The 25,197-nt window shown below is 38.7% G+C and overlaps 1 protein-coding gene across 1 annotated transcript in view; it reads left to right on the top strand.

The window, feature by feature from the left end:
• Positions 1-25,197, top strand: part of CCDC146 (coiled-coil domain containing 146) — a gene marked incomplete at both ends in the record, with an annotated part of 76,380 nt that extends 51,183 nt beyond the window's left edge. Inside the window, 15 exons of the mRNA XM_084229440.1 lie at positions 2,252-2,309; positions 4,490-4,666; positions 5,754-5,827; positions 6,973-7,200; positions 7,864-8,050; positions 12,776-12,871; positions 13,439-13,609; positions 16,168-16,256; positions 16,352-16,516; positions 18,064-18,288; positions 19,731-19,959; positions 21,534-21,662; positions 22,448-22,585; positions 23,788-24,036; positions 24,994-25,197. Coding sequence (XP_084085566.1) covers positions 2,252-2,309; positions 4,490-4,666; positions 5,754-5,827; positions 6,973-7,200; positions 7,864-8,050; positions 12,776-12,871; positions 13,439-13,609; positions 16,168-16,256; positions 16,352-16,516; positions 18,064-18,288; positions 19,731-19,959; positions 21,534-21,662; positions 22,448-22,585; positions 23,788-24,036; positions 24,994-25,197 — 2,419 coding nt within the window. The remainder of the gene's footprint in view (positions 1-2,251; positions 2,310-4,489; positions 4,667-5,753; positions 5,828-6,972; positions 7,201-7,863; positions 8,051-12,775; positions 12,872-13,438; positions 13,610-16,167; positions 16,257-16,351; positions 16,517-18,063; positions 18,289-19,730; positions 19,960-21,533; positions 21,663-22,447; positions 22,586-23,787; positions 24,037-24,993) is intronic.

Raw genomic sequence — 25,197 nt, 5'->3', positions numbered from 1 at the left:
GCTTGACATTTCCATGAAAGGGTAAGTAGAACATAAGTCAGTTGATATTTAAATTGTTTAAAATTTCCAAGTATTTCTGCCAAGGAGAAAAGAAAAAGCAGAACTCTTGCCTTTTAGGTATAGACAGGCAAATTGTTCATTGAGTCGCTTGGGGGCGGGGAGAGGACTGTGCATGGTGACCTGCAGTGAACAAGAACATTCAGACTGCACACTTGGGAAATGTTTAGTGTGTATTATATATGGGTTTGTAACACATAATAAATACTTTAGCTTGAGCAGACTCCCTTGCATTTTCAAATACCATCAGCTCAGGAATTAACACATTTATTTTCATAAAAGTAATAGGGGTACCAAAAGTAGATATTTCCATCACCACATAAAAATAAATTAAGGCACTGGGAAAAAAAATTCTCCAAATATACAGATAATATTTTCCAGATCAGCTCAACAAACTCGTTTTATTCAGGGTCTAAATAATGGAAACCCAAATAACCCTAACATCATAAGGAACTTCAGAATAACTGGCAACTGCTAACAGTACATTGTTCAAATACTTTAGAAAATGGATTTTACTCTGTAGTTTTGTTATAGCCCCAATACAAAACAGGTTGCCTGACAGTGGGTCCTCACCTGTGTGCTTGAAAGGACTTATCAATACTTATCAATACTCTACTGTGGGCACACATGAAAGGTTAATAAAAGGTTTATTTACAAGGGAAGGGGAAATGAGGAAATGTACAACTCAGGCAGAAAAGTGAGAGACAAAGTTTTAAATGTGTCCTACCCAATCTGCCTATCTGGAATCCCAAAATGGCCCTCTGAGAGCTGGCCGCGAGCCAGGAGCCGTGAAGCCAGGAGGCGAGCGAGAGAGCGAGCCCCCCAAGGCCCACGTGTCTGGTTTTTATACCAACCCTGGCTGCTTAACTCCACCCTCAGGTCCCAGCCACCTTCCCTTTGGTGGTGACGGGATTTGTCTTTCCCAATGTCTTGATGGCTTTGGTCTGGAGTGGGGGTGGAGTCCCTAAAGCCTGCATGGGATTAGCACAGAACATCCTTTCCCCTAACAATCTGGCTGATTTTTCTCATGTTTTCACATAATACAAACTCTTTAACAAATGCTGATGGTATGTAAAATTATGTGGTCCGTTAATAATTAAATCTAGGTTACAATAGTTTCAATTTGGGGGTGAATAGTCATTGATGACCTCAATAAATATGCAGTTCAGGAACAAACATGGAGCCTACTAAAATAAGTTAAACAACTATAGTTAAATAAGTACTGTTGAGAACTTATTTTGAAGCAAAGGAAAATAAAATGATCAACTGTGATATGATGGGGACTGTAGTATGAACAACAGATTTCTCTATAAGTAGTAAAATACATATCTTAAAAGGAAAAAATTCAGTGATTGAATTAAAAAAAGAAAAATACATGATTGATATATGTTAAAGAAATGTACATTGTCAATAATGTCATAAATATTATTTTCTGTATTTTTAGGGCAAAAATCATTTTATATTTATTTAAAAAAAGTACTGTCTTATGAGAAAGCTTCATGTCACCATTTTGAAACTCCAGGATCCTCCTGTTGACTTTACAACCGAAAGATGGCGGCACACTACCACCCCCTGGTGGCAATATTGTTGAGGTGTAGATGCAGTAGATTGAAAGCTATAAGTATTTCAATTTATATGCAATGTCTGAAAGACATAAGTATTCAAATATATGAAAAATTCAGCTTCAGCTAGTGAGCCAGACAGCTAACCTACATTAAACTCCATGTGGCACATACTTACTACAGTAAACTTAGTTCACATTGTGCAAATAAAATTTCATGAAAATAAAAGCACACGCCTCTTTAGTTCCATGTAACCAGACCTACTGGCTGGTGGAATCTGCTTTTTTATGGAGCCGGGGAACAGGCAGGCACTAGTTCATTGCAAATAATAGAAAGAGAAAAAGGCCAGAGCCTGGCTGGAAGGAATCCGAGGTTATTGGGGAGGGCATCCCCCAAAGCTGTTATGACATAATGAGATAACTGATTTAATTGCGTGTGTATACATTATTGTATGAGAGAAATGCGGGGGGATAGCACATAAATAGGCCTTGAGGAGTCAGGAAATCTTTCCTAAAGAATGGACACCAGACGTGGTAACAAGCATAGGAAGAACATTATGAGAAAATAAAGTTACTACTCCTGAAATAGCTTACTTTTTTGTACTTTGCCAAGCTTCACTTTTTCTTTTTCAGCTTAATGGAAGAAAAAAGCCTCATAGCGAAGGAATTCGAGAAGATACCTAAGCCAGGAGTAAGTCTTAGATATCTGGGAGCCTGTCAAATACAGCTGGCTTCAAACATTCCTTAAGTAATATAAACATTGACCACAATATGCTGAAGCACTTAAAGATGCAAAAGTCTTAAACTGTAGAAGTTGCTAAAAACGATATCTGCATAGGGCCTCCTCTGGTGGCGCAGTGGTTGAGCGCTGGGCTGCGGGGCTGCCCACAGCCTCTGCAGCTCCGGTTCATTCCCCAGCCGCTGGCGAGGGTCCCACAAAAAAAAAAAAAAAAGAAGGATATCTGCATAACCTCACTTAAACATAACTGGTACCTGTTATAGACTTCACCCATTTGGCATCTAATTTAGGCTATTTTGATTGGATAATATCTTCATTGTTTCTAGAAGAAAAAAGGACTATGTGGTTGCCACTTAAACATAATATTTTTATGTTATAGCTATTACCCTTGTAACTTACTGAACATCTCAGGTTTATTACAAGAAATTTTTATAAAGAACATCTATAGCATCTATTCCTACATAACAATTTGCCCCCAAACATAGAGACTTTAAAACAATCATTTATTTTTCACAATATTGAATTCTGGTCTGAAATAGCTCAGTTGGGGCTGGATGTCTTGGCTGGCTTCATTCATATGTCAACCAGTTGATGGGATATTTGGTCTAAGACCACTTGTCACTGATAGTCACATAATAGTGGAAGGGTTTCCAATCTTAAGTAAAAAGCAACATCGGGGCCTCTCTGGTGTCACAGGGGTTAAAGACAGAGCTATCAAGTATTGCCAGCCACTGCAGCATGAGTTTGATCCCCAGCAGACCAGGGAGCAACTCACATGGGGCAGCAGACCTCTCCAGTCTCACCCACTGCTTCCCTCAGCAGTGTATTTCAGTAGATCTGCCTGTTCTGCTCCCCACTCTGTCTTTGGTGAATCCTCTCACCCCCACACCTCTGGCTTACACTCCAGTTCTTGTATGCATATATAAAATAAATCTTAAAAAAAAAGAAGAAGAAAAGAAGCAGCATCAAAAAAAGGCAAACCCCAATACACAAGCACTCTTCAAGTATCTACTAAAATTATTTTTTGGAAAAATGTCATTGGTCAAAGTTACATGGCCAATTCTAGAATCAAAGAGTGGAAAAATGAGCCCTCCTTCTTATTGGGAAGAGTGGCAAAATCAGTTGTGTCTGCTTTTTGAATTTATCACAGAGAGTAAGTAGTGGGATCATCACACTGCATGGCTTCACTCTCTGAATGGCTTTCTTTCAAAAGTATGTTGTGGGTTGCTTATCCCAAGGCACAACAATCTGTTTAGCATAGAGTAAAATATTATTTATTAAATAAAATATGTATATATACATAGTACAATAAAAAAGTATAAATACATGTATCCATACATACACATGACATACATGTATGTGTACACATATACATACAATGATCATGTGTAATACATACGATTATGTAACTATACCTAACACAGTATTTATGGGAAAAAAGCATTATGAATTTTAGTTCCAGATCATAAGATAACAAAGATACTCTTCCAGTAGCAGTGGAAGGAAGGAAATATGCAGAAAGCCCAGACCAGACTAAAGGATCCATCCACTCAGTCATTAGTTAAGTGTAGACCTTCTAAGTATAACAAGACTTATTTCCCCCCAAATATCCAGTCATTAGAGACAAAGATCTGTTATGAATCTGGGTTGGAGGGCATTTGGAGAGAATATGCATGACTTGAAGTGATTTATGAGAAAGTGGGGGATTAAGAAGTGCAAAGTGGGTATTTCAAATATGAATTCCCTAGTACTTCATTCTCACGTGTGTGTCTGGCAGCTTTTTGCATCTAATTTTGGCAAATAACAAAATTACTTAGAAAATGGGTTGATAATTTTCACTAGTGCTTCTTAATGTGAATTAAGTTAACCCACCCAGAAAAAGGAAAAGAGTGAGTTTGAATTTCATGTAAAATGTTTAACACATGCAGTAAAATTGTCATGGTTTTATTGAAGATATCAACAAACGTGAACTTCAGCCTTTTAAAAAATCATTCATGAAATTCAAAACAAACATAATCAAAATGACAAGTGAAATTATTTTTAACTCAATGTTAAGGTGGGCAGATGTTTTAAGTAGACAGATTTTTTGTAGACATTGTTATATAATCTGATAATTTTCATGATTTTTAAAGGAAATGGAGAAGAAGATGAGAATATTGAAAGAAAGCATTGAAGAATTACGTAAGGAAACAATGCAAAAGAAATTAGAAATAAAAAATTTACGGGAAGACTTGGTATCTAAGCAAAAGCAGTCACTAAAGGAACAGAAGGAACTAGATGAATTGTTGGACTATCAGATCAGCCTTAAGGTGTGCTACTTACATGTCATAAATTTTCAGACCTTGTGTACATGACTGTAAAGATACATAGTATCAAGATTGTGTAATGGTTTTGACTAAGAGGGGTATCATCACTAAGACTGAAATGGTCTGCGTTGTAAGTGATCTACTCAAACTAAATCTGGACTCTGAGAATTCACAATTTCAAATCTCTGGTAGTATCTTTAGTTTGGAGTTCTGACCAGGGGAAAGGCCTCTCTAGATCTCAGCAAACATTTTTGATATCAGAAATGAGTGCCACAATCACATACTTGAATTCAGAACAACCAAGTGTTCTAATCTCTTGCGTACATTTTTATTACCTTATACTTGTCTGTTTGCTTCCACTCTACTTCCCTCTCACCGTGAAAGTGAGGAAGGGGCACTTATATTTATGTTTTAGGAGATAATAAAAATTCATGTATAATGTCTCAAAACATTTGAAATAACCTAAAATGATTTTAAAAACTATATCAGAGATTCATTGGCTTCATGAACAACTATGATATACTCTGATGTCTTTTTCCTTAAAGAGTTTTGGAGCATTTGGCCAAGATATGTCCAGTTGCTACCTTAATCATAGACACTAGGCAGAGGTGGATTTACAAGGAACTCAATGAAGTTAAAACTTCAGACCCCTCACTTGCATAAACCTCCTTAGAAATTTAGTAATGTAATTTTTTTCTTTAAGAGAGTCCCCCAAATTATACAAATTTCAGCTTCACAAAACTTGGATCTGCCCTAGTACTAAGCAAGATCCCAGGGAGAAATGCACCACACACAAGGATCAACTTCCATGCATATTTATTACCCCAGACCCCAAAGCCCAGATCCTTAGGCAGAAAAGGGTTCTTCCAAAACAACTGCCATGTACAAGATTCTCGAGGCAAAATTGAAGCTTCCATGGGAGTATTTAATGGAATAATTAAAGCACCCTGCACAGTAGTGGACAGATAGCAAGGATTCTGTATTTGATAGTTCTTTTCTCTCTTCTGTTTAATTTGTTCGCCTTAACTGCTGTTGCTCTAAGAAGATAGTTTAACATGGTTAATTTAACACGGCTTCATTTCCTTACTAGGATGAAGTGGTCCACCATCAAGCCATTCCTGTACAAATTGGAAAAGAGATAGAAAAAACAACACGCAAAAAAGTGTATGATTTAATGTTTTTATTTTTAATCCTTTCCAGCTCACCCTTCCTCAAGTTATGTGTGCACACCAAAACAAAAATATTAACTACTGAATTTATCAATTTTTTTTTACTGTTTTTATGTCAAAATGACTGCATTTGGCTCTGGTAGGTCATATACATCAAGTTCAGTAAGAGAAAGTGCATCATTTTACTGTCACCCACAAGACTTAAACATCTTAATTTGGTGACAGTATTGTCTTTCCAATTTATAAGTCATATCTTTATAGAGAATACCAATTAACTTTAACAGAACTGTAAAAGGGATAAATTATTTGAACTGTGTAGAATTTCATGGCCTGGTAGTATGTCAGCCAGCCAGATGCCCAAAGTCCAAATGGTAGCACCTCATCAACTTGTCACCCTTTCACATGGTGACACCCTCAATGTTCGGACTAGATTTGGAGGCAGATGTCACTGAGGAAATTCTCAAAGTTTAGAGGAACCAAAAAAGATAAAGGTAAGTGAAAATACAAACGTTCTGGAGAAATAATGGAATTTTTGAGGCCTGAGTTCGATCCCCGACCAGGGAGCTAGCCCACATGAGGCCCGGCAGACCTCTGCTGGCTCACCCGCTACTCCCCTTAGCAGTTATATTTCCTGTTCTGCTCCCTACTCTGTCTCTAGTGAATCCTCTCACCCCTCCACCATGCACCTCTGGCCTACACCCCAGTTCTTCTATACATAAATAAATAAATCTTTTAAAAAATCATGGAATTTTTTGTTGGTTGGCCTGAAAAGAAAATAAGCAGGGGCTAATAATAACTCTAACAACCAAGCTTACTAGCACCAAAGCTGAGAAATTCAGGTCAGCTCAGGAAGGCTGGTTAGGATGAGGGTTGAAGCCCAGAAGGCAGTTGTGGTGGGACCCTAGGAGAAAGTGGGGAGACTGCATAAGTCCCTGCCCTGAGGGGCACTCAGTGGAGATACTACCTAAATCCCACTCACTTGGGGTCTCCAACCCACTTCTAAGATGACTAAATTTCTGACTAACTCTGTTTTTTTAATCAGGAAATAAAGATAGGTGAAGAAACTAGGCTCAAAAAAGTAAGGCATGAGTGTACATGAGTGTGTGTGTGCATATACATGTCTGTATGTCTCCCCCACAGAGAAATGGAAAAGAAAAAAATTATCTTGCAACGTGAAGTCAAAGAGCTAAATGACTCCCTCAAGAAAGTTGAAACAAAAATTAATGCTCTCATGGAAGAGAAAGAGGATGTCATAAAGGAAGTTGAAGGTAAACGAACCTTACTTGAAATTAAAGAACGAGAATATAACCATTTGGTCAAACTATTGGAATTAACCAGAGAGAATGAAGCAAGTTCACTAACTGAAAGGTTAGTTATATTCATGCATGTTCTATCATCTAAATTTTTCTTTGATTTACATTTGAGAATTCAAAGCATAATCTTAAACAGGTTTATGTTGATTCAATAAATATTTTATAGGATTTTAAATAGATGTTTACTATTCATAACGGTGTATTGTTAAATATAGTATTTCAAATTATTTTTTCCATCCTTTACTCATCGTGATGATCAATTTCCTGTGGCTAAATTTTAGGACACAATTTGTTGTATTCCTTATATAAGTTTCTGAAATGTGCCTGTAGAAAATTTTATCACTGGAGTATGTGATAGTTGAGAGACCTTTCCTACAAGTGAATGGTACTTCTGAAGTAATCATGCCTTTTTCCTAGTGGGAGCCATTTTTGTGATGTGATTCCCCTGAGAGAGTATTAATCACTATTTTTAAGTAAAATTTCAGGGCAGCTGGGAGCCTCTGTTTTTGGCAGATGTCAGATCTGCCAATCTGCTATTCTATTGGGGCTTTTCTAAGACTGACTCTAAATGATACCAATTTGCTAACAAAGTTGCTTTTGGCATGATTTACAATTTGATTGTAACATGAGCCTAGTTTTGTGTGTTCAGCATGCTGTGTTGAAAAACATGAGCAGCTGATCACAAGCCACTATCATTTTCTCTCTTTACCTGGAACAGAGGACTCTTGGATCTCAATTTACGAAACTGTCTCATCGATAAGCAGAACTACCATGATGAACTTTCTCGTAAGCAAAGAGAGAAAGAGCGAGATTATCGAAATTTAAAAAAGATGGAGTTACTCTTGAAAGTGTCCTGGGATGCACTCACCCAAACTCAAGCCATGCATGAAAGGCTTCTGTTAGAGGTGGGTGCTGTACACCTTCCTTGATTTTTAACCTGTGTTGTCTTTTTTGAAGTAAAAATATTTTTAGGAAGTTGTTTTGCTATCAATAGAGAAAAAGGAAAAAAAAAACAGGGGAGAGTAATTTTAAATTTAAAATATATCAAGCCCACTATAGATACTTTGCTTTCCAATCTCTTTGCTAGCTCCAAGAGAAGAAGAGAAATATCCTGTTTGGATCAGGCATCTACCTCCCCGGGCAGCAATTAGTCATCTAGTTCTAAAAGAATTAAAGGGTTCATTATAAGTTGTGACCAAGTGGACCAGAATGATGTCATTAGACATAACAGGCAGGGACTTGATCAAATCATGTAACTATAGATGGTCAGTCAGCCTGCACCTCCAACTAGCCATGATGTCAGCATCCAGCCAGGCTACCTGGCTACTTCCGTGCAGTATCCGAGGTGTGCACCGCCAGAGGATGCTCAAGTGAGGGGTTTTGGACCTGTTGCCACTGGCTCTCTCCTTCAGGTAGCACTCCTGGGCTAAATCACCCAAGCACTGCTGGGAAGCAGTGAGGAGAGCTGCATCCTTGTCCTGGTGCCTCGGCCAGTGCTTCCTTTAATGAAAAAGAGATCAATCTCTGAGATGAAGCAACTGGATAGATAGAATCCAAACCCATTCTCCTCCATGACTTTGGAGATTCATGACCTCAGATTTTTAAACAGGAGTTTCCAATTGTGGTAGCCACTTCTGATCCTAACCTATGCCTGCTTCTCCTGTACTTCTGGATCTATGGAAAGTTTAAACTTGTATCTTTGGAAGTTGAGCAGGGTCATGTGACTAGTTTGGCCAATGGATTGGGGCCAGAAGTGATACATGTCACTTCTAGCCTGGAGCATCTAATTGCCAGTGTAAGAATCTCTAGCTCTTTCCCCACCTCCTCTGGCACATGTGGAAGTACATGATGATAGGGAAAGCTATAAAAATGGACGCATCCAAGCATGCTGAGATCATAGCAAGTGGTCTTGGAGAATTGCCTTGACGGGACACAGGCTTTGTGAGATATTTATATAGTATCAGTTACATTAGCTTTGGGGGTTAGAATTTGAATGGTGTGTCCTTTTCTATCCATTTACTTTTACTCTTTCTGTGTCCTTATTTAGGTGTGTCTTTTGTATACAGCATATTCCTTTTATATCTACTCTGAAAATTTCCACCTTTTAATTCCTATATTTAGTCAAAAAATATTTAATATAAACGTGGCACACTTGGGCACACATGTACCACATCATCATTGCTTTCTTTTTGTTGGATCTGTTTCATGCCCTGTTTTCTCTTTTTCCTTCTTTTGGATTAGCCAAAAAGACGAATTGCTCTATTTCTATTTTCTATCATTCTAATTTCTCTACTTTGGATATGCATTAGGTTTTGCATCTTATTTTCCTTTTTTGGATGAATAGCCTAAAAATTATAGCATTTGTCCTTGACTTATTAGAGTTCAGTATAGATTAATACTTCTATTACCTCTCAGGCAGAGCTAAAAATCTTTTGAGACTTTAACGCTATTTACCTTTGCATTATTATGCCTTAAACACATTTTTTAATCCAAATTCTTGAAGTTATTCTTGTTGGAAGCACTGGTTGGAAGCTACAACCTACTCCATCTTAGCCCAAAACCTAGCTCATTAACGTGTTAGTTGAAACTTTGTAGAAAAACATGCCCTGTGTTCACTCCATCTCAATCATGGTGATATTTACAGTAAATACCAAGTATAATACTTGTTCCAAGTGTTGGTGGAAAACTAGATATGATGAGTAGGTGCCAGCAAAATTTGCATATATTACTAAAACTATCACTGTTAAAAAAATCACTGTTATTGAACAAATAACTAAGATTTCTTTAGACAATAACTGAACAATAATAGTGTTTTGGTGATTCCAGTAGCAAATAAAGTTAGTCTGTTAAATATGTTTATTTATAAGTTGATTCAACTAAGCATTCCCCTTAAAAGAAGAGGGATAACTATCTATATGGAAGCAATAATTTGTCTCATGGAGAATTATCTTTTAGTAATATTAAAGAGGTATACATTGATGGAAGTCATAAGATCAGTTCCAAACCATGACATACACACTAAACAAACATAAGTTTGTCTCTACCAGAAAATCTAAATTAAATCAAATAAAAGAAACACATAAGCAGTGTAAAATGTAATTCTGCTACTTATACTTCTAATCAAAATATAAAATATTGCAATGAATGCTCATCCTCATCATAACAGCCAGGAAAAAGATGGATAAACTGAAAAGCAGATGTCCTTAAAACACACATATGAGTTTTAGGAAACAAATTCCACAAAGGCCTAAGCATTGTCTAAGTGAAGAGAGATGGGTAGCCTATTACTTCTTAGGCATTTACCAAGTCTAATGTGGGCAGGCAGAAGATGGGCCTGCCACTGGAAGGGAGACTTTGCTGGGGTTGGGCAAAACCATAACTTTTAATGACCACATGAACTAGCATGAAAAATTGGAATGTGGAGGATTTCTTAATTGAATACATAGTATTTCCACACATTAGTATCAGACATTACCATATACCTTGGCATTTAATCAGGACTCCAGTTGACTTCCATTTGGCACTGAAAAGAAATAAAACCCTGTATCTACCTACACTTTAATACAATTCTTTCAATGGCTTTGGGAGTTTTGTTCTCTCATTCACTATTATGTGTTAAGTGTTGGAATATTATGATTCTGTAAGGTTATTCTCTCTAAACATAAAAGCATGCCCAAGAATGTGACAGCAGCCACAAAATCCTCTCCGTATGGTTCATGCCCAGCAGAGTGCCAGGCAGGTTATTGCTCCCAAGGGAGCAGAACACCATACACCACTTACCGTCCCAGCAGGGAATGCCCACTTCATCTTGACATCAGAGTCACCAAAGAACACACAACATAGTCAACTCTGGTGGAAACTACACTTTGCTCACAAAGAGGAAGGACAAAGCAACATCAGCTTCAACAGTGAGCATCATTCCACTGTTGTGCCACAGTAGAAGGAACCCTGACCCTTCCCTTGTTAAACCTGAGGTACTGCACGCTTGGGGACATCCTGAGGTCCATCGACATACAGATTTAAACAGATTAAAGGAATCCTCACTGTGCATGAAACAAGGAAAGTACTTAAAATGAAGGCTGTGTCAGGCTAGTCACTCCCAGGTTGGGTAAACATTTCAGACTTGCATGTAATCCAAAAAGGAAAGAGATAAAGGTAAGCAGGACGGGTTCTGACTATTCTTCAGAATTCATTTCCCCCAGAGACAGTTGTTTGATTTTTCTCTGGCCTTTGACTGTACAGAGACTTGCCCAGAAATTCGAGCCACAAACCTCATGAAAGTTTGAAATATTTGGATTTGGTATTTGGAAAAATAACAAAGCCTTAAAGAAACTGAGGTTCACTGACATCAAATAATTGGGGTGTTTACAGCAACAGAATGATGTCTAATTTCATAACTTTTATGAAAGCTACTGATGTTGGCTCATACATTAAAAATGTCTAGATGGCCAGACACCAAACTATTAACAGTAATTCCTGGGGAGTAGCATTCCAAATAGAGGTATGGAGCAGATGGTATTTAATGTCTTACTTTACACACCTTCATACTGTTTGGTTACAATAAACACTTTTTTTTAAAATATCAAACGCTACTACTCTATTTGAAACAAAAGAAAGATCTAAAATAAGCTTACAAAATCTGGGATTTCGCAATATGCAATTTAAGCTCAAAAGTACTGGTAAATTGCTTTACTTCAATATTAAAACTTTGAAACATGATTGTTTTTTTTTTTCCCCTCCCTCAATAGTAGAATTTTCAGCCTAACTCTAGCCCATCTTCCAAATTGTTCTAGGATGATTTCCTTTCAAAGGAAATCCTTTGGCAATATTTAACAATCTATAGAGGCAAAGAGCTAAGTCAATGAACTGAGCAAAGATTTTAAACAGATTATAATTTCAGTCAAAATAATGATGGAATTTCAGGTATCAACAAACAAAGCTAAAAGATTTTTCTTTGGTGCAAGAATTTTCTAGCTACTCAGCAAATTATTACATAAGATTAGCCAACTACTCCCACTGTTATTAATAAATAGCTCCTGTTTTTTCCCTTAATCTATAGAACCACATAATTAATTCACGTTTTGTGAGTCTAATAAATATCAACTGAATATACATGTTTTCAAAGTGCTGAGTCATAAGTTCAAGAGGCAGTGAAGTGCAATGTTAAGCTTATGGGCTCTCAATCCAACCACCTGGGTTTGCACCTAAACCATTAAGGCAAGTTGTTTAATTCTTTTTGCACTTCGTTCTCTTCCTTTGTACAATTGGAGATAACATTAGCAACCTCGTGGGATTTTTGAAGAATAAATAAGAGCATACACATAAACACTTAGAACTTAACCTAACACAGAGCTGATGCTCTCAAAATGTTAGCTGTAATTATTAGCAAGATTTATTCCTAGTTCCAAATGAGTGAGAAACATAATACTTGCAGCTGGTTATTTATAGATTTTTTTGGTAGGTCTCCATTATTTTAGGTTGCCAGAACTTTATAAATAATGTTCAGCCTAATAAGCTGTTCCTATAAGACTGAGAATTATGATCTGCCCACCATTTTCAAAAGGTGGACTACATGGCATTAAAGATTTCTTTTTTATATAAATGCCCGTTTTAATTTTTTTTATTTCCAGATTGATGCTTTCCCTAAAGAAGATTCTATTTTATCTGAAAGAAGGAGAGAACTCCACAAGGAAGTTGAAGTAGCTAAAAGGAATTTGTCCCAACAGGTTAAATTTAAGCTTCTAAGAATGATTATCACAAAGTTGTCTTTTAAATGTGCTCTGTGAAACTGCATCAATAAGAGAGTCATCAAAGGAAGTATTATCCTACTTAATGTGGATGTTTCTTCATCTCAAAGTCTACTCCAACTCCACATTAAATTTTGGGGAAATGGATGTGTTTGAACCAACAAAAATTATACACACTTAGATTTTAAAATAAAAATGTCTATTGATTATATTAAAAATTAATAAATGTTTTATTTCATCTCTGTCTAATTTCCAAGTTCAAAATGTATGTATTCAGGTCATTGTCAGACTATTTTAAACAATTATATCTCTTTAAAAAGTTATTTAAAAATACAGTCTGAGTAAGAAAATGTTCTCATTTAAATATGTTATCACGTTTGCACATTCTTTTATGAGATAAAGGAAATACTTGAAGCTAAGGCAATAGCTTTAATTTGTTTTATGTGTTAATAAAGTGAGTCCCACACAGGAAATAAGAGCAATTTAAGATACTGGACTTAGTGTACTCATTCAAACAAATTATGCTATGTTGTATTTTTTCAAAAGAAAAGCCTATCAGAAACTGAGTCTAAGTTAGTAGAACAGCAAATTGCAGAAGAAAACAAGCTTTTAAAGGAGCAAGAAAATATGCGAGATCTGGTATTCAACCTTGTCCGTATGACTCAAATCAAAATTGATGAGAAAGAGCAAAAATCCAAGGATTTCCTGAGAGCTCAGGTAACTGCATTTTTGTAGCCATTCATTAATTACTACAAAAGTTCAAGACAGACTCATTTCAACACAATCTTCGTAGGAAAGCTATCACATTCCAATGACCATAGATTCAATTGTGCACTGAAAAACAGTTCCAGAATTCAATAGTTAACAATCTAAAGGGGGAAAGAGCTAGATCAGTGTCAGTAAGCAAAGGTTTTGAACAGAAGACAGTTTCAGTAAGAATAAGGTAGTTACATCTAATGGACAAGAGTTGCCAGCTACATGGCTGCAGTTGTCATCTGTGACTCTCCACCATCTCACATTTATCTAGGAACAACTCAAGAGCGGTAGCATTGAACAACTCTCCTCCTATTAATCCAGCATCATTTAAACTAACACCAAAATACCCTGAACTACAGTTTCACCCCATTATTTTCCAGGGCTCTCAAGCAAGTATGAGAGCTAACCCAATGCAACTTCCCAAGCAAATGCAATCAAACCAATGGCCAAAACCAAACCTTTTGCCAAATTCTAACATTAAAATTAGTTATTCCACATAAGGATTATATCCAGAAGTTTCCTGATAAAAAAATGATCATGAGATGACATATTACCAAAATAAATTACCTGAACTTACCATGTAGCCCAGATGTTGACTATTTCTAAATAGAACATCTGTGCTAATACTGAGCAAGTAATTTTATTTTTAAAATTGTATTTTTAGTGAGGTAATGGTTTACAACACTGTACATGATTTAAGGGTACAGGTTCAGATTGTTACCACACCACACCTACCACCAATGTACCCCAAATCCTCTACAATAGTCCATTGGACCCCCTCCCACTTTTGCTCCCCATTCCCCACCTTCCCCTTCTGGTAGCCTAAGCAAGTGTTTTACACAACGTAGCATTTATTCTCATTTTCTTTCCGTAAAGAACTCACTCATGCCAAAGTGCTAATGAGCAATGAAATTAAATACAGATTTGGCAGAGAAGGTTATAACATACAACCCACAGAAACTCTTCCAATTCCACTTTAACATTTTTGTTTTTCCCCCTTAGAACATTTGGGACATTTGCAGATGTTTAACATAGTTGGTACATAGGAATATGGGGAGAAGGGATGTCAAATAGTGAGATCAGAGAGCAAGAGAGGTCAGATGGTGAAATCACTCAATCCATGGTAAGCAGTTTGGACCTTGTCATGAAGCTGAGACCAGCCCAGTTCATGGGATTGTCAAAGCAAAGGAAAGAGTGTTCAGGGAGGAATGGAGGAGAGAAGGCAGCCTGAGAGAATGGGGTGCTGAGGGGAGGGGCAGGCATGAAACAAAGAGAGCAGAGGTGTGGATACTTGTTACGAGGAACATTGGTCTGTTTTATGAACTAGACACTTTTTAAATTAACCTCAAAAATTGATATACACGTCATCTATGTGTGATTAATCCACATAAACCAAACCTCACTATTAAGTGAGCTAATATATATAATTATATAATATATACTAATATATAAAAAAACTAATATATATATATAAAGGAAAAGTAGTGTTTTCCATAGGTATTTTAAGGTTGGAATAATCTCTGAAACATTATCTATAATAGGTTATAATTTCTAGAGACAGCAGTCAATCTTATGTTATTTTCACACTTCATCTACATGCCTAAAAAGGCGGAGAGAAGAAAAGTCAGTGTTGCTATCACCCCCACGATGGAGGAGAGGACACCACATTTTTATATGTTTATATATTTTTAGTCTACATTTTATAGACAGTTACTTGATAATAGTCATTTCTTCCTGACTACTATTCTCACTGAGAACAGCATAAAATTGCTAGAAGTCAATCTTGGCTCTGAAGCTTAGTTTCTTTTGAGTTACTCCTGCAAATGGGTTTTTCTCTCAAGAGAAGCGACAGAAACTTTTGTTTTCTACAACAAATACTTCATCTTTAAATATGTTTCTGACCTTAGGAGATATAAACCAATGTTTCATATTTGAAGACTGTAACTAGTGTATTTAGCACGGAGTATAATTTTAATTTTAGGACTTTAGAAGTGGAACAGCTGGCTTTGTAAATATTCATGTACAATCGATGCAGACCTACTTGGGGCGGAGCTCAGCAGGGTGCATCAGTGTATAGGATGCATCCAGCGTACAGAAGCATGAAACACGCTCTAAAATCATGGCTTGAGTCTCTCACTAAACATGAAGTGGTTCAGTTCATAACATGTATCAAAATTTACCACAAATCCCCCTACCCGCGAACTAGGTACTCACCCAGCCAGCTATGCCATCCATAGTCACTCTTCAGCTCCCTCAGAAAGGTCCCCTTTTCTTCAGCTTTTCCTCAAACTCAGCACGTGCAGGCTAAAATTTTCTTCCTTTAGTCCTAGCTAAGGTGATTTAGTTCAGCTGACCAGGCAATTTTCAATCTTCCCCATCCTCGCCCCGCTAATTAGTACAATCCAGCTGGTCAAGAGAGAATGTTCTTTAATGAGTGGCAATGAATTGGGGTGAGGCTGGCAGTATTCAAGTTGTCAGCGGGCTTTAAAAAAATGTCACACACAATTTTTACATTTCAGCAAAAATACACCAGTATTGTTAAGGAAATCAAAGCAAAGGATCTTGAAATCAGGATACACAAGAAGAAAAAACGTGAAATTCATCGAAGGTAAAAGAATTACATGGTGACTTATCTAGGTGGTGGGAGGTGGTGGGGAGAGGAATTTTATTTCACAAGTTTCAAAAACACTTATATTTTCACAGACTCAGAGAGTTTGCTAAACTATATGACACTATTCGAAATGAAAGAAACAAATTTGTAAACTTACTTCACAAAGCTTACCAGAAAGTAAATGAAATAAAAGAAAGGCATAAAATGTCATTAAATGAGTTGGAAATTTTAAGAAATAGTGCAGTTACTCAAGAAAGGTAAGTGTTATAATAACTATTGTCTTTGTTTCAAAGGCTTGTCTTTGATTTGCTGAACTCAAAAATATCCTGGGGATAATAAAATGTAAAATAATAGCCTTTTACAAAGCTGTAAAAAACCCTTGTTCAAGCACCTTGCTTTATAGATGAGAATCCAAGCATGTGCATGTGATTCCTGATGCTTCTATTGTTTGGGGACAATATATTTTTTTAAGTCAGTGAAAAGCTATATTTAACTATGCTTCCTATGTTTATTTTCATTTATTCAATTAGAAAGCAAGCACAAATTGCATACTTCGCATTTAAGTTAGAAGGGCTGCAAATGTTTTCAACCAGCATCACCTGGTTGTAGATTTGAAGCTTTCAAGGTGCAGTGGGATGTTATAGAGCAGAGTGGCTAAGAGACTGACTTTCTGCCCTCAAATCTCAGCCTTACTACTTACTAGTTATGTGACCTTACCTCGCTGGCCTCATTTCCCTTACACATAAAAATAGTCCTTACTTTATAGGAGTTTTGTTTTTAGATTAGTTTATCCATATAAAAACACTCAGAAGTGTCTAGAAAACGACTGTGTATTTTATTATTTAACACATACCCAAGTCTGTTGGACTCTACCATGTCCCTGATCTACTGAGTTCATACAACCTGAACATTTTCTGGTCGCAATTATTGGCCAGTTTCCCTTTATAAAGATATTCCAGATGGCTTCTTGTGTGTTAGGGGAGTTGGGAGGATAGAGATGGATCAGAGAAAGGGATGGTTATGAAAAGGAAAATAGAATTTCCAATCAGGTTCTCATTCTACATGAAAGTAAATAGCATTTACTGAGCTGAGGCCATGCACTCATTCAGCTCTTAGAGTGATGCTACACTGAGGCAGGCACCGCCTTAAGTCCGGTGGATATTTTCAGATAAAACTACCTCTGGGGCCTCCCGGGTGGTGCAGTGGGTTGAGCGCCGTGCTGTGAAGCTGTCCGCAGCCTTTCACAGTGCTGGTTCAATTCCCAGCCGGCTGGGGAGAAACCCACATGGCGCGGCAGACCTCTCCTGTCTCGCCCTTTTATCCCCTCAGCAGTGCCTTCGGTCCATCTGCCTGTTCTGCTCCCTGCTCTGTCTCTGGTGAATCCCCTCACCCTCCCGCAACTCTGGCCTGTACCCCAGCTCTTGTATAAATAAAAATAAATCTTTAAAAAAAAAAAAAAAAACTACCTCTGTCCTCAAGAGAGCAGTCTCCTGAGGATGACACAGCAGTAAATGAATTACTACAGTCGCTTGCTTTGATGACAGCCGGGCAACAGAAGCTTAGGGCACAAAAGAAAGAGGTCCTGATTTGGATGGAGGAAGGATTTGAGACTTGGGAAGATTACAGAAATTCCTGAAGGGAGTCTTATGATTAAGTATCCTTATTACTACTTCTACTACCATTTCAAGAGACATACTAAGCAAGACCCACTTCGATACTGCTTATCAGTACTGCTTTTCAGAAATCGTCATGGTTTTTAAAGAACTAAAGTATACTTGTACCCATCTTCCCACTATTTTTAAAGAAAGCTCCAAAATTCCATGCTGAAACATGCCAACAACGTCACAGTCAGAGAGAGCATGCAGAATGACGTGTGCAAAATCGTAGCAAAGCTTCAGGATATGAAGGAGAAGAAGGAGACCCAGCTAAACAACATTGACAGACTTGCCAGCATGATCACAATGATTGAAGAGGAGATGGTGCAGCTCCGCAAAAAATATGAAAAAGCCGTTCAGCGTCGAAATGAAAGGTAAAAACTAGGAAATTGACCTGAGTAAAGTACCCAGTGATTCTTGAGAAATGTTGCTCTTTTTTATCTAGACGGTAAGTAGAGAGGGACACTTGAGAGTCAGGTTTCACAGCCTTCGGAGGGGCCTGGGCAGGAGCAGGGAAAGAGAGGGTTTGGAGTTGCTTCCTTGAAGATCAAAGTCCTGGCCAGTCCACCATTCAAAGATGCCTCTCCTACCACCCAATTCTCAGAGTACAATCATGTAAGTAGGTCTTGGTATCTTTATGTCCATTCCTGTGACAGGTCTGGCCTTAGTGTGTTATTTATTAAGCCAGGCTCCAGTTCATTTTCTCAGGCAAGGTCATTAGGAATAGTTTTCTCTCTTTCAGGCTACAAGCCCATCATTAATTAATTGTTACTTGAACAGGCTTCCTGAGTGCCTTGTGTCTGTGAAATCTGGAAGGTGAGGCCTTAGAGTCCTATATGCGAAAGATTTGCTTTCATCAAGTCTTGAGTGTGGGCTGTTCTGTGTAAGATGGAGTACCGAACCCTAAGAGTACAAAGAGGTGCTAAAGCCTTGCTCTTGGCTTCTGCTGTCAAGAGAACTGGAACCTGAGAGAGGCTGCAAATGACACAAAATATAGAACTACAATTAGCCAAATACGACCATGTGCACACATGTTTTGAGGCAGGAGAGAGAAAAATAGAAGCAATTAAAGATGAACCCTGGGGTAAGGGATAAGCACAGTGTGTGGGAAGTCCTTCAAGGTGGTGCAGACACCACATTTTCAAAGGAGTGGCAGGTGCTTTATCTGGGAGGAAAAAAAGCCTCTTATTTAGCTTCCAGCACAAATCAAAGCATTTAGACCCTGGTCAGATCTGTGAGCCTGGAGTTAGAAAATTCTTTTTTTCTTCCCTCTACTCTCCTCACAAGGATAAGTCTATCCCCCAGCATGCTAATAAAAGACAGAATTTTGCCCGCTTATGGGAATGTGTCCAAAATATTCAACTTTAAAATAACCTAATGGTCTTGGCAGGTTATACAGAAAAGAATGGCTGCAGAGACGGTCTTTGGCCCCCTGCCTGTTTACTTCTGACCAGACCTTGGTTGGCCAATCTGGCTTGAGAAAAGGGTCTGCAGGAAATCAGACTGTAGGATCACTTTGTGCCTGTGTGGGGAATAACTTTCTTTCTCACCCCTGGAAAACCTGCGTGACTGGCAGTGATCAGCCAAGTCATGGTCAGCTCCAAGCTGAGATATAAACAACCCACCCCTCTGATCTCCAGAAAAATTCAAAGTGTGGCATTTAAGTAGAAAGCCAATGGTAAATCTCTGTTGTCCTCCAAAATTAAGCAAGGTTGGTATGTATTTTGTGCCCAAATCCAGAGGAAACCACAATAAAATAACTAATAAGACAGTGGCCTTAGCACCTTCTCAGCCCTGCCTCTCAATCTGACTGCAGTGGTGTTCAGCTGATAGAGCGGGAAGAAGAAGTGTGCATTTTTTATGAAAAAATAAATATCCAAGAGAAGATGAAGCTAAACGGAGAAATTGAAATACATGTCCTGGAAGAAAAGATTCGATTCCTGAAACTGAAGATTGCTGAGAAGCAAAGAGAGATTCACGTGACCCAGAAACTGCTGCCAACCAAGAGGGCCCTGGATGCCGAGCTCGCGGTGCTCCAGATTCAGGTGGGAGAGGTGCCCCTAAGACACCACCTGGGATCATTTGCTTCTCTCCACCCTCCCCACCCCCCCCCCCCCCGCCCCTTTATTAGTCTGTAGGTCCTGTAAGTTCTCACATGTAATCCGAGCCATGCTGCTTCTGGTTCCTCTCTGAGTCCATGAGGTGAGGCCGTCCATGGTGGGACCTGTTTCAGGCACTGAAGCTTCTGATTGTGCCCCCCTCTGCGCCCACCTGAAGCATTTTCTGCCCTTCTTGGAACTTAGACCCTTTCAGGACTCAGTTCCACCTCAGCATCCTTGGTTCAAAACCTCATGTAGCCAGTCTCTCACTGCCTCTTGCATAATTATGTTTTGATGCTTGCTTGAAAGATACCAGAGACCATCTCACCCTTGTTTTTGGTACTTGTCCTCGGAGGCTGAGATGGCTATTATTAATTGACAGTCACGTATAATTAGACTCCTTATTAGCCTCTCTAGTTTCCCGTAATTTAGTAACTTGGCTTCTCACATGACCTTTGTAAAAATGGAATAAAATAAAAGCAAACATGAAATAGCAAAAACATGTATACTTTAACTCCATATTAAAAGCAGCGAAGGAATGTAGAGACAGGGGAAGGAAAAGGGAAAGATTAAATTATTATGTCACCATTTAAAATTATGTTTGTTGGGAAGAGAGCATAAATTAAACATTGTAAGTTTTGCCAAGATCACTCTTGGACACGTGAAGTTTTCAAATGCATTACCTCATTTGATGAATCCACCCCTTGAGACTGGGCATCTTCCCACTTGACAACTTATTTTCCCATTTGGTGGTTTCCCATAGGAAACTAAGGTTTATAAAGAAATGATTCTCCTGAAATTATACAGGTAATTCAGTAGAAAAACTGAAAATGACGCTTCGTTTTCACCAAATTCCACATCTCTATCAAACAAAACCTAAGTGTAGCTGCCACTGTATTGTGAGTTGTCATTTTTCTTCATTCACTTCCAAAGTCTCATTGATTCAGTAAACATTGCTGATATATAAAACATTGTTTTGGGTGTTTAGCAAAAAGATATAAATAACTCAGGCTATTCTTCACAGATGGTATATTGTATTGACACATAATAACTCTCCTTTGGGAAGCTCTTAAACCCATTGCCAACAAAGGGTTTTAAGCTGGAGTCTAGTTTGCTGTATGCCTCGTATGCTGCTACCTTGGCCTCTGTAACACCCTGCAGTGAATAGGTCACATCTGTTTAGTTTGAGCTCTGCAGTCACACAGTATCCCTTGAGCATAATACAAATGGGAAGTAATCAAAGAGCTGGTGGTAAGATTAGTTTCTTCTTTGATGACTCAGAAGGCACTGCCTTGCCTGCAGGGTCAGTCACAGGCATCATCCTCATAGTCCCACAAAGGAGCAGTAACATTGCTTAACTATAAATCCCAGTGGAGGGGGGGGTGTTGAGTTCTCTTCCACCTTTGCCCGGGTTAGTCTTTACAGGACGACTGGGCTATGTGAAGACCCTGGGCTATGTGATTTTAGGATTTACTGTGTCAAGAGAGTTTTAGGGTAAATGTTTCTTCCTTGTTTAATAGTTTTCACAGTGTACAGACAGAATAAAAGAGCTGGAGAAAGAATTTATAAATCCTGAGGGGAAGAACAGAACCCGTTTCCTTCCAGGGAAGGATCTGACCGAAGAAGAAATGATCAAAAAATTAGATAAGGTAAATACTGTTTTGTAGTAGCACCTTTTAGCCCCTTGTGGATGGGAGCCACAGTTATTTGTGGTCCTCTTTCATGTTGCACTGATATACAGGTTACTATCATAGTCCTCTCATTGCCATCGAGTCACAAAATCTTTTATTTATTTATTTATGCACACAAGAACTGGGGTACAGGTCAGAGGCGTGGGGGTGAGAAGATTCACCAGAGACAAAGTGGGGAACAGAACAGGCAGATTGACTGAAGTACACTGCTGAGGGGTGCAGTGGGCGAGACTGGAGAGGTCTTCTGTGCCATGTGGGTTGCTCCCTGGCCGGGGATGGAACTCTTGCTGCAGTGGCTGCCGATAGCTTCATAGTGCTGCGTCTTAACCCTCTGAACCAGCAGGGAGGCCCCAGTCACAAAATCTTAGCTTGACTGTAGACACTTGCCAAAGGAAGCACCCAAAATCCAATGGTTTCAAGGTGCTCAACTTTCCGTTAGTCCCAATGAGTGATTTTGACATCTTGAATTATTTGTCTTCTGATGGGAGATATCCGAGGAGCGACAACACAGAAGCTAGATGGAGCTAGAGGGCCCTTACCCACCAAGGGGAGGAAGAACTAACTCTCAGCTACCCAGAAGGGTTGCGGCAGGGGAAGTCTTGACTAGTTCAGTTCTAAACAATTTGGCAATTGCAAAAGCAATGTCTTCACTAAAGGAGGGAAAGCACAATAACACTTTGACTAGGAAAGACTATTTTGACTTGACTTTTTTTTTTTCCTATTAAAATTGTTTTCAACAATAGCTGGAACTTCAGCTCGCCAAAGAGGAGGAGAAGTTAATGGAGAAGGATTTCATCTATGAACAGGTTTCCCGGCTCACAGAACGGCTCTGCAGCAAAAGTGAGGCTGGCAAACAGGACACACTACTCTTGGCCAAGAAGGTCTGTCCAAAACTCTGCCGTCTCTCTTCTACCTCTACTCCTTTAGCAACTTTCATTTTCCACAGACTGATTTATCCATTCAGAGAAACACTAGAGATTAGGCTTTATGATGAGAGAGACAGATATACTAAACTGTAAAGATGATCCTTCAAGAACTGTTCAAAATAAATTTTCAATCTTGTTCCTTGATTGAATTCAGTTTATGGTGGGAAAACCTGAGCCTTTTGATGACAATATACAAGTTTCACTTAACAGGATACCTATTCAAATATGCTAATTATTGATTTTATACATCACACGCAAAGTTCAGTCCTGTCTAGTTCTTTGTGAATGGTGGGCCTCACTTACTCAGCAGCTCCACAAAAACTATGCAGTTTTCTCTCCTCTTTTCCCCACCTTCTCTGTCTCTACTTGGCATTTCTCTTATTTTCATTTAAAATTATAATCTCCTTATAGTAATTGGAGCTAGAAAGTAGAAAGATATTCAGATCCCATATTTGTGATTTACCAATACTGGCAAATGATCTTGAAAAGATACATGAATGATCTTTATACCTAGTTTCCTGATCTGTGAAAATTGTGATGTCAGCTGAAATTGTTGCCAACATCACATAATTGAGCATAAGTGACCTGCCCACTTGTGGGTACTCAACAACAATGCATGTCTCCTCACCTCTCATCTTTCCTATATAGTTTATGGCTTCTCTTGCAAGTTTCCCAACTGAAAGAAAATGGGAAATCCCAGCAAAGACTTACAGTTTCCTAGTTATTGCCAATTTTTTAAAATAGTTTTGTTCTACCAGACTTCTTTCTAGTGGATAAGTTACAAATCAGTAACATGGCAAAATCTGCCAGAACTTAGACATTAAGAACACCCTTTCTCTCTCTCCTTGTCACCTCTTACAATAAAGACACTAAATTCTTCCTCTCAGTGCTCTCCACCCAGAAATCCAGTAATCAGATGAATAGATCTCTTTCTTTTCTCTCCTTTTCCTTATTTATACAACCAGGATAATGAGGTCAATCTTGGAGGTTCTCACCAATTCTTGTTTTCTGTGAATTCCCACTGAGACTCTTCTCCCTTTAGACAAGAGAGTCCCTCTACCACCACTCCCCCATCATAGACAGCCAGCAGCCTGCGTTTTCTTCAAGTCTTCATGGAAAAATATACATATGCTAACTCTTGGGCTCTTTGATTGTAGATGAATGGCTACCAGAAAAAGATTAAAGATGCTACTAAAAAAATGATGGCTCTTGTTGCTGAGCTGTCCATGAAACAAGCTTTGGCCATTGAACTCCAAAAGGAAGTTAGAGAGAAAGAAGACTTTATCCTTTCTTGCAATTCCAGAATAGAAAAGGGTCTCCCACTCCATAAAGATATTGAGAGAGAATGGCTGAAGGTACTTCGAGATGAAGAAATGTATGCCTTGGCTATTGCTGAAAAGTCTCGGGTAAGCTTTCTCTGTTGAATTGGTGAAGTGCGTCAATGACACCAGACTCTCTCATGTTCATTTGCCCTGGCCATCGTGGTTTATTGTTAGGGCCTCCAGCATATTATGGCAGCCACAGTCTTCTGCACACTCTGCATCTGGGGCGTACCTTAGGACTCAATGCCAACATTTTCTCCTCCCACCACTAACCTAACTAGGTCTATCAGTGACTCCATCTGCAAATTGGTTGCCCAGGTTTTTCCTGATCCCCAAGACCTTTCAACAATCGTAGACTGGAAACTACACAGCAAGGACCTAAAACTCATTCTCAGACTGTTAAGTAGCATCCCCAAAAGGCTCACTATTCACTCCTAACCCAAGAAAAGGATGCATACCCAACACACTAGGAACACCTGAAAACAGGGTCTGATTTGTAATTCCCACACTATCTGGGATTGTATTTTTCAGGGCATTCAGATTTTACCTATGGTGCCACACCTATTATTTACCAGTCTCCATTATTTAGGGTTCTTTTTACTGCTATAAGAGGTTATTTTCCTGAAGCACAGGTAGACTCTTGAACTTGTGGATTAAAGCAAACTGCCACTTTTCTCCTGGTTCCACTTTATTCCTTATTTCTAATTTTGTGACATTTGCCCACCAATGGCTTACTAAATGAAATAATTTGTCCTGCCTTTGGCTTGATGAGAGATACTGAGATTGGATATGGTAACCTTAGAGCAACACACATCATTCCAATGAGACAAAGTCTGTGTGTGCGTGTGTGTCTGTTGGAGGGGAGTTTAGGGAGTCTAGAGGAGTGTGATGACTCCATCCTCTTACCCTCCTGTCCCTTTGGGGAATATCAGACAGCAGAGCGTAAGGCTGCTCAGACCCAGCTGTGGCTGTTGGGCCCTGAAGATACAATGACTTCATCAGTTTTCAGAACACTGAAAATGAATAATCCTTTTTTTGCAGGAGTTCTTGGATACAGATAATCGCCAGCTGCCCAATGGTGTTTATACCACTGCAGAGCTACGCCCAAATGCCTACATCCCAGAGGCAGAAGCCACTCTTCCTTTGCCAAAACCATATGGCGCTTTGGCTCCCTTTAAGCCCAGTGAACCTGGGGCCAATATGAGGCACATAAGGAAACCTGTTATAAAGCCAATTGAAATCTAA

This window comes from Talpa europaea (assembly GCF_964194135.1).
Source record: "Talpa europaea genome assembly, chromosome: 3".
Taxonomy (NCBI): domain Eukaryota; kingdom Metazoa; phylum Chordata; class Mammalia; order Eulipotyphla; family Talpidae; genus Talpa; species Talpa europaea.
This window is presented reverse-complemented; position numbering and strand designations above follow the sequence as displayed.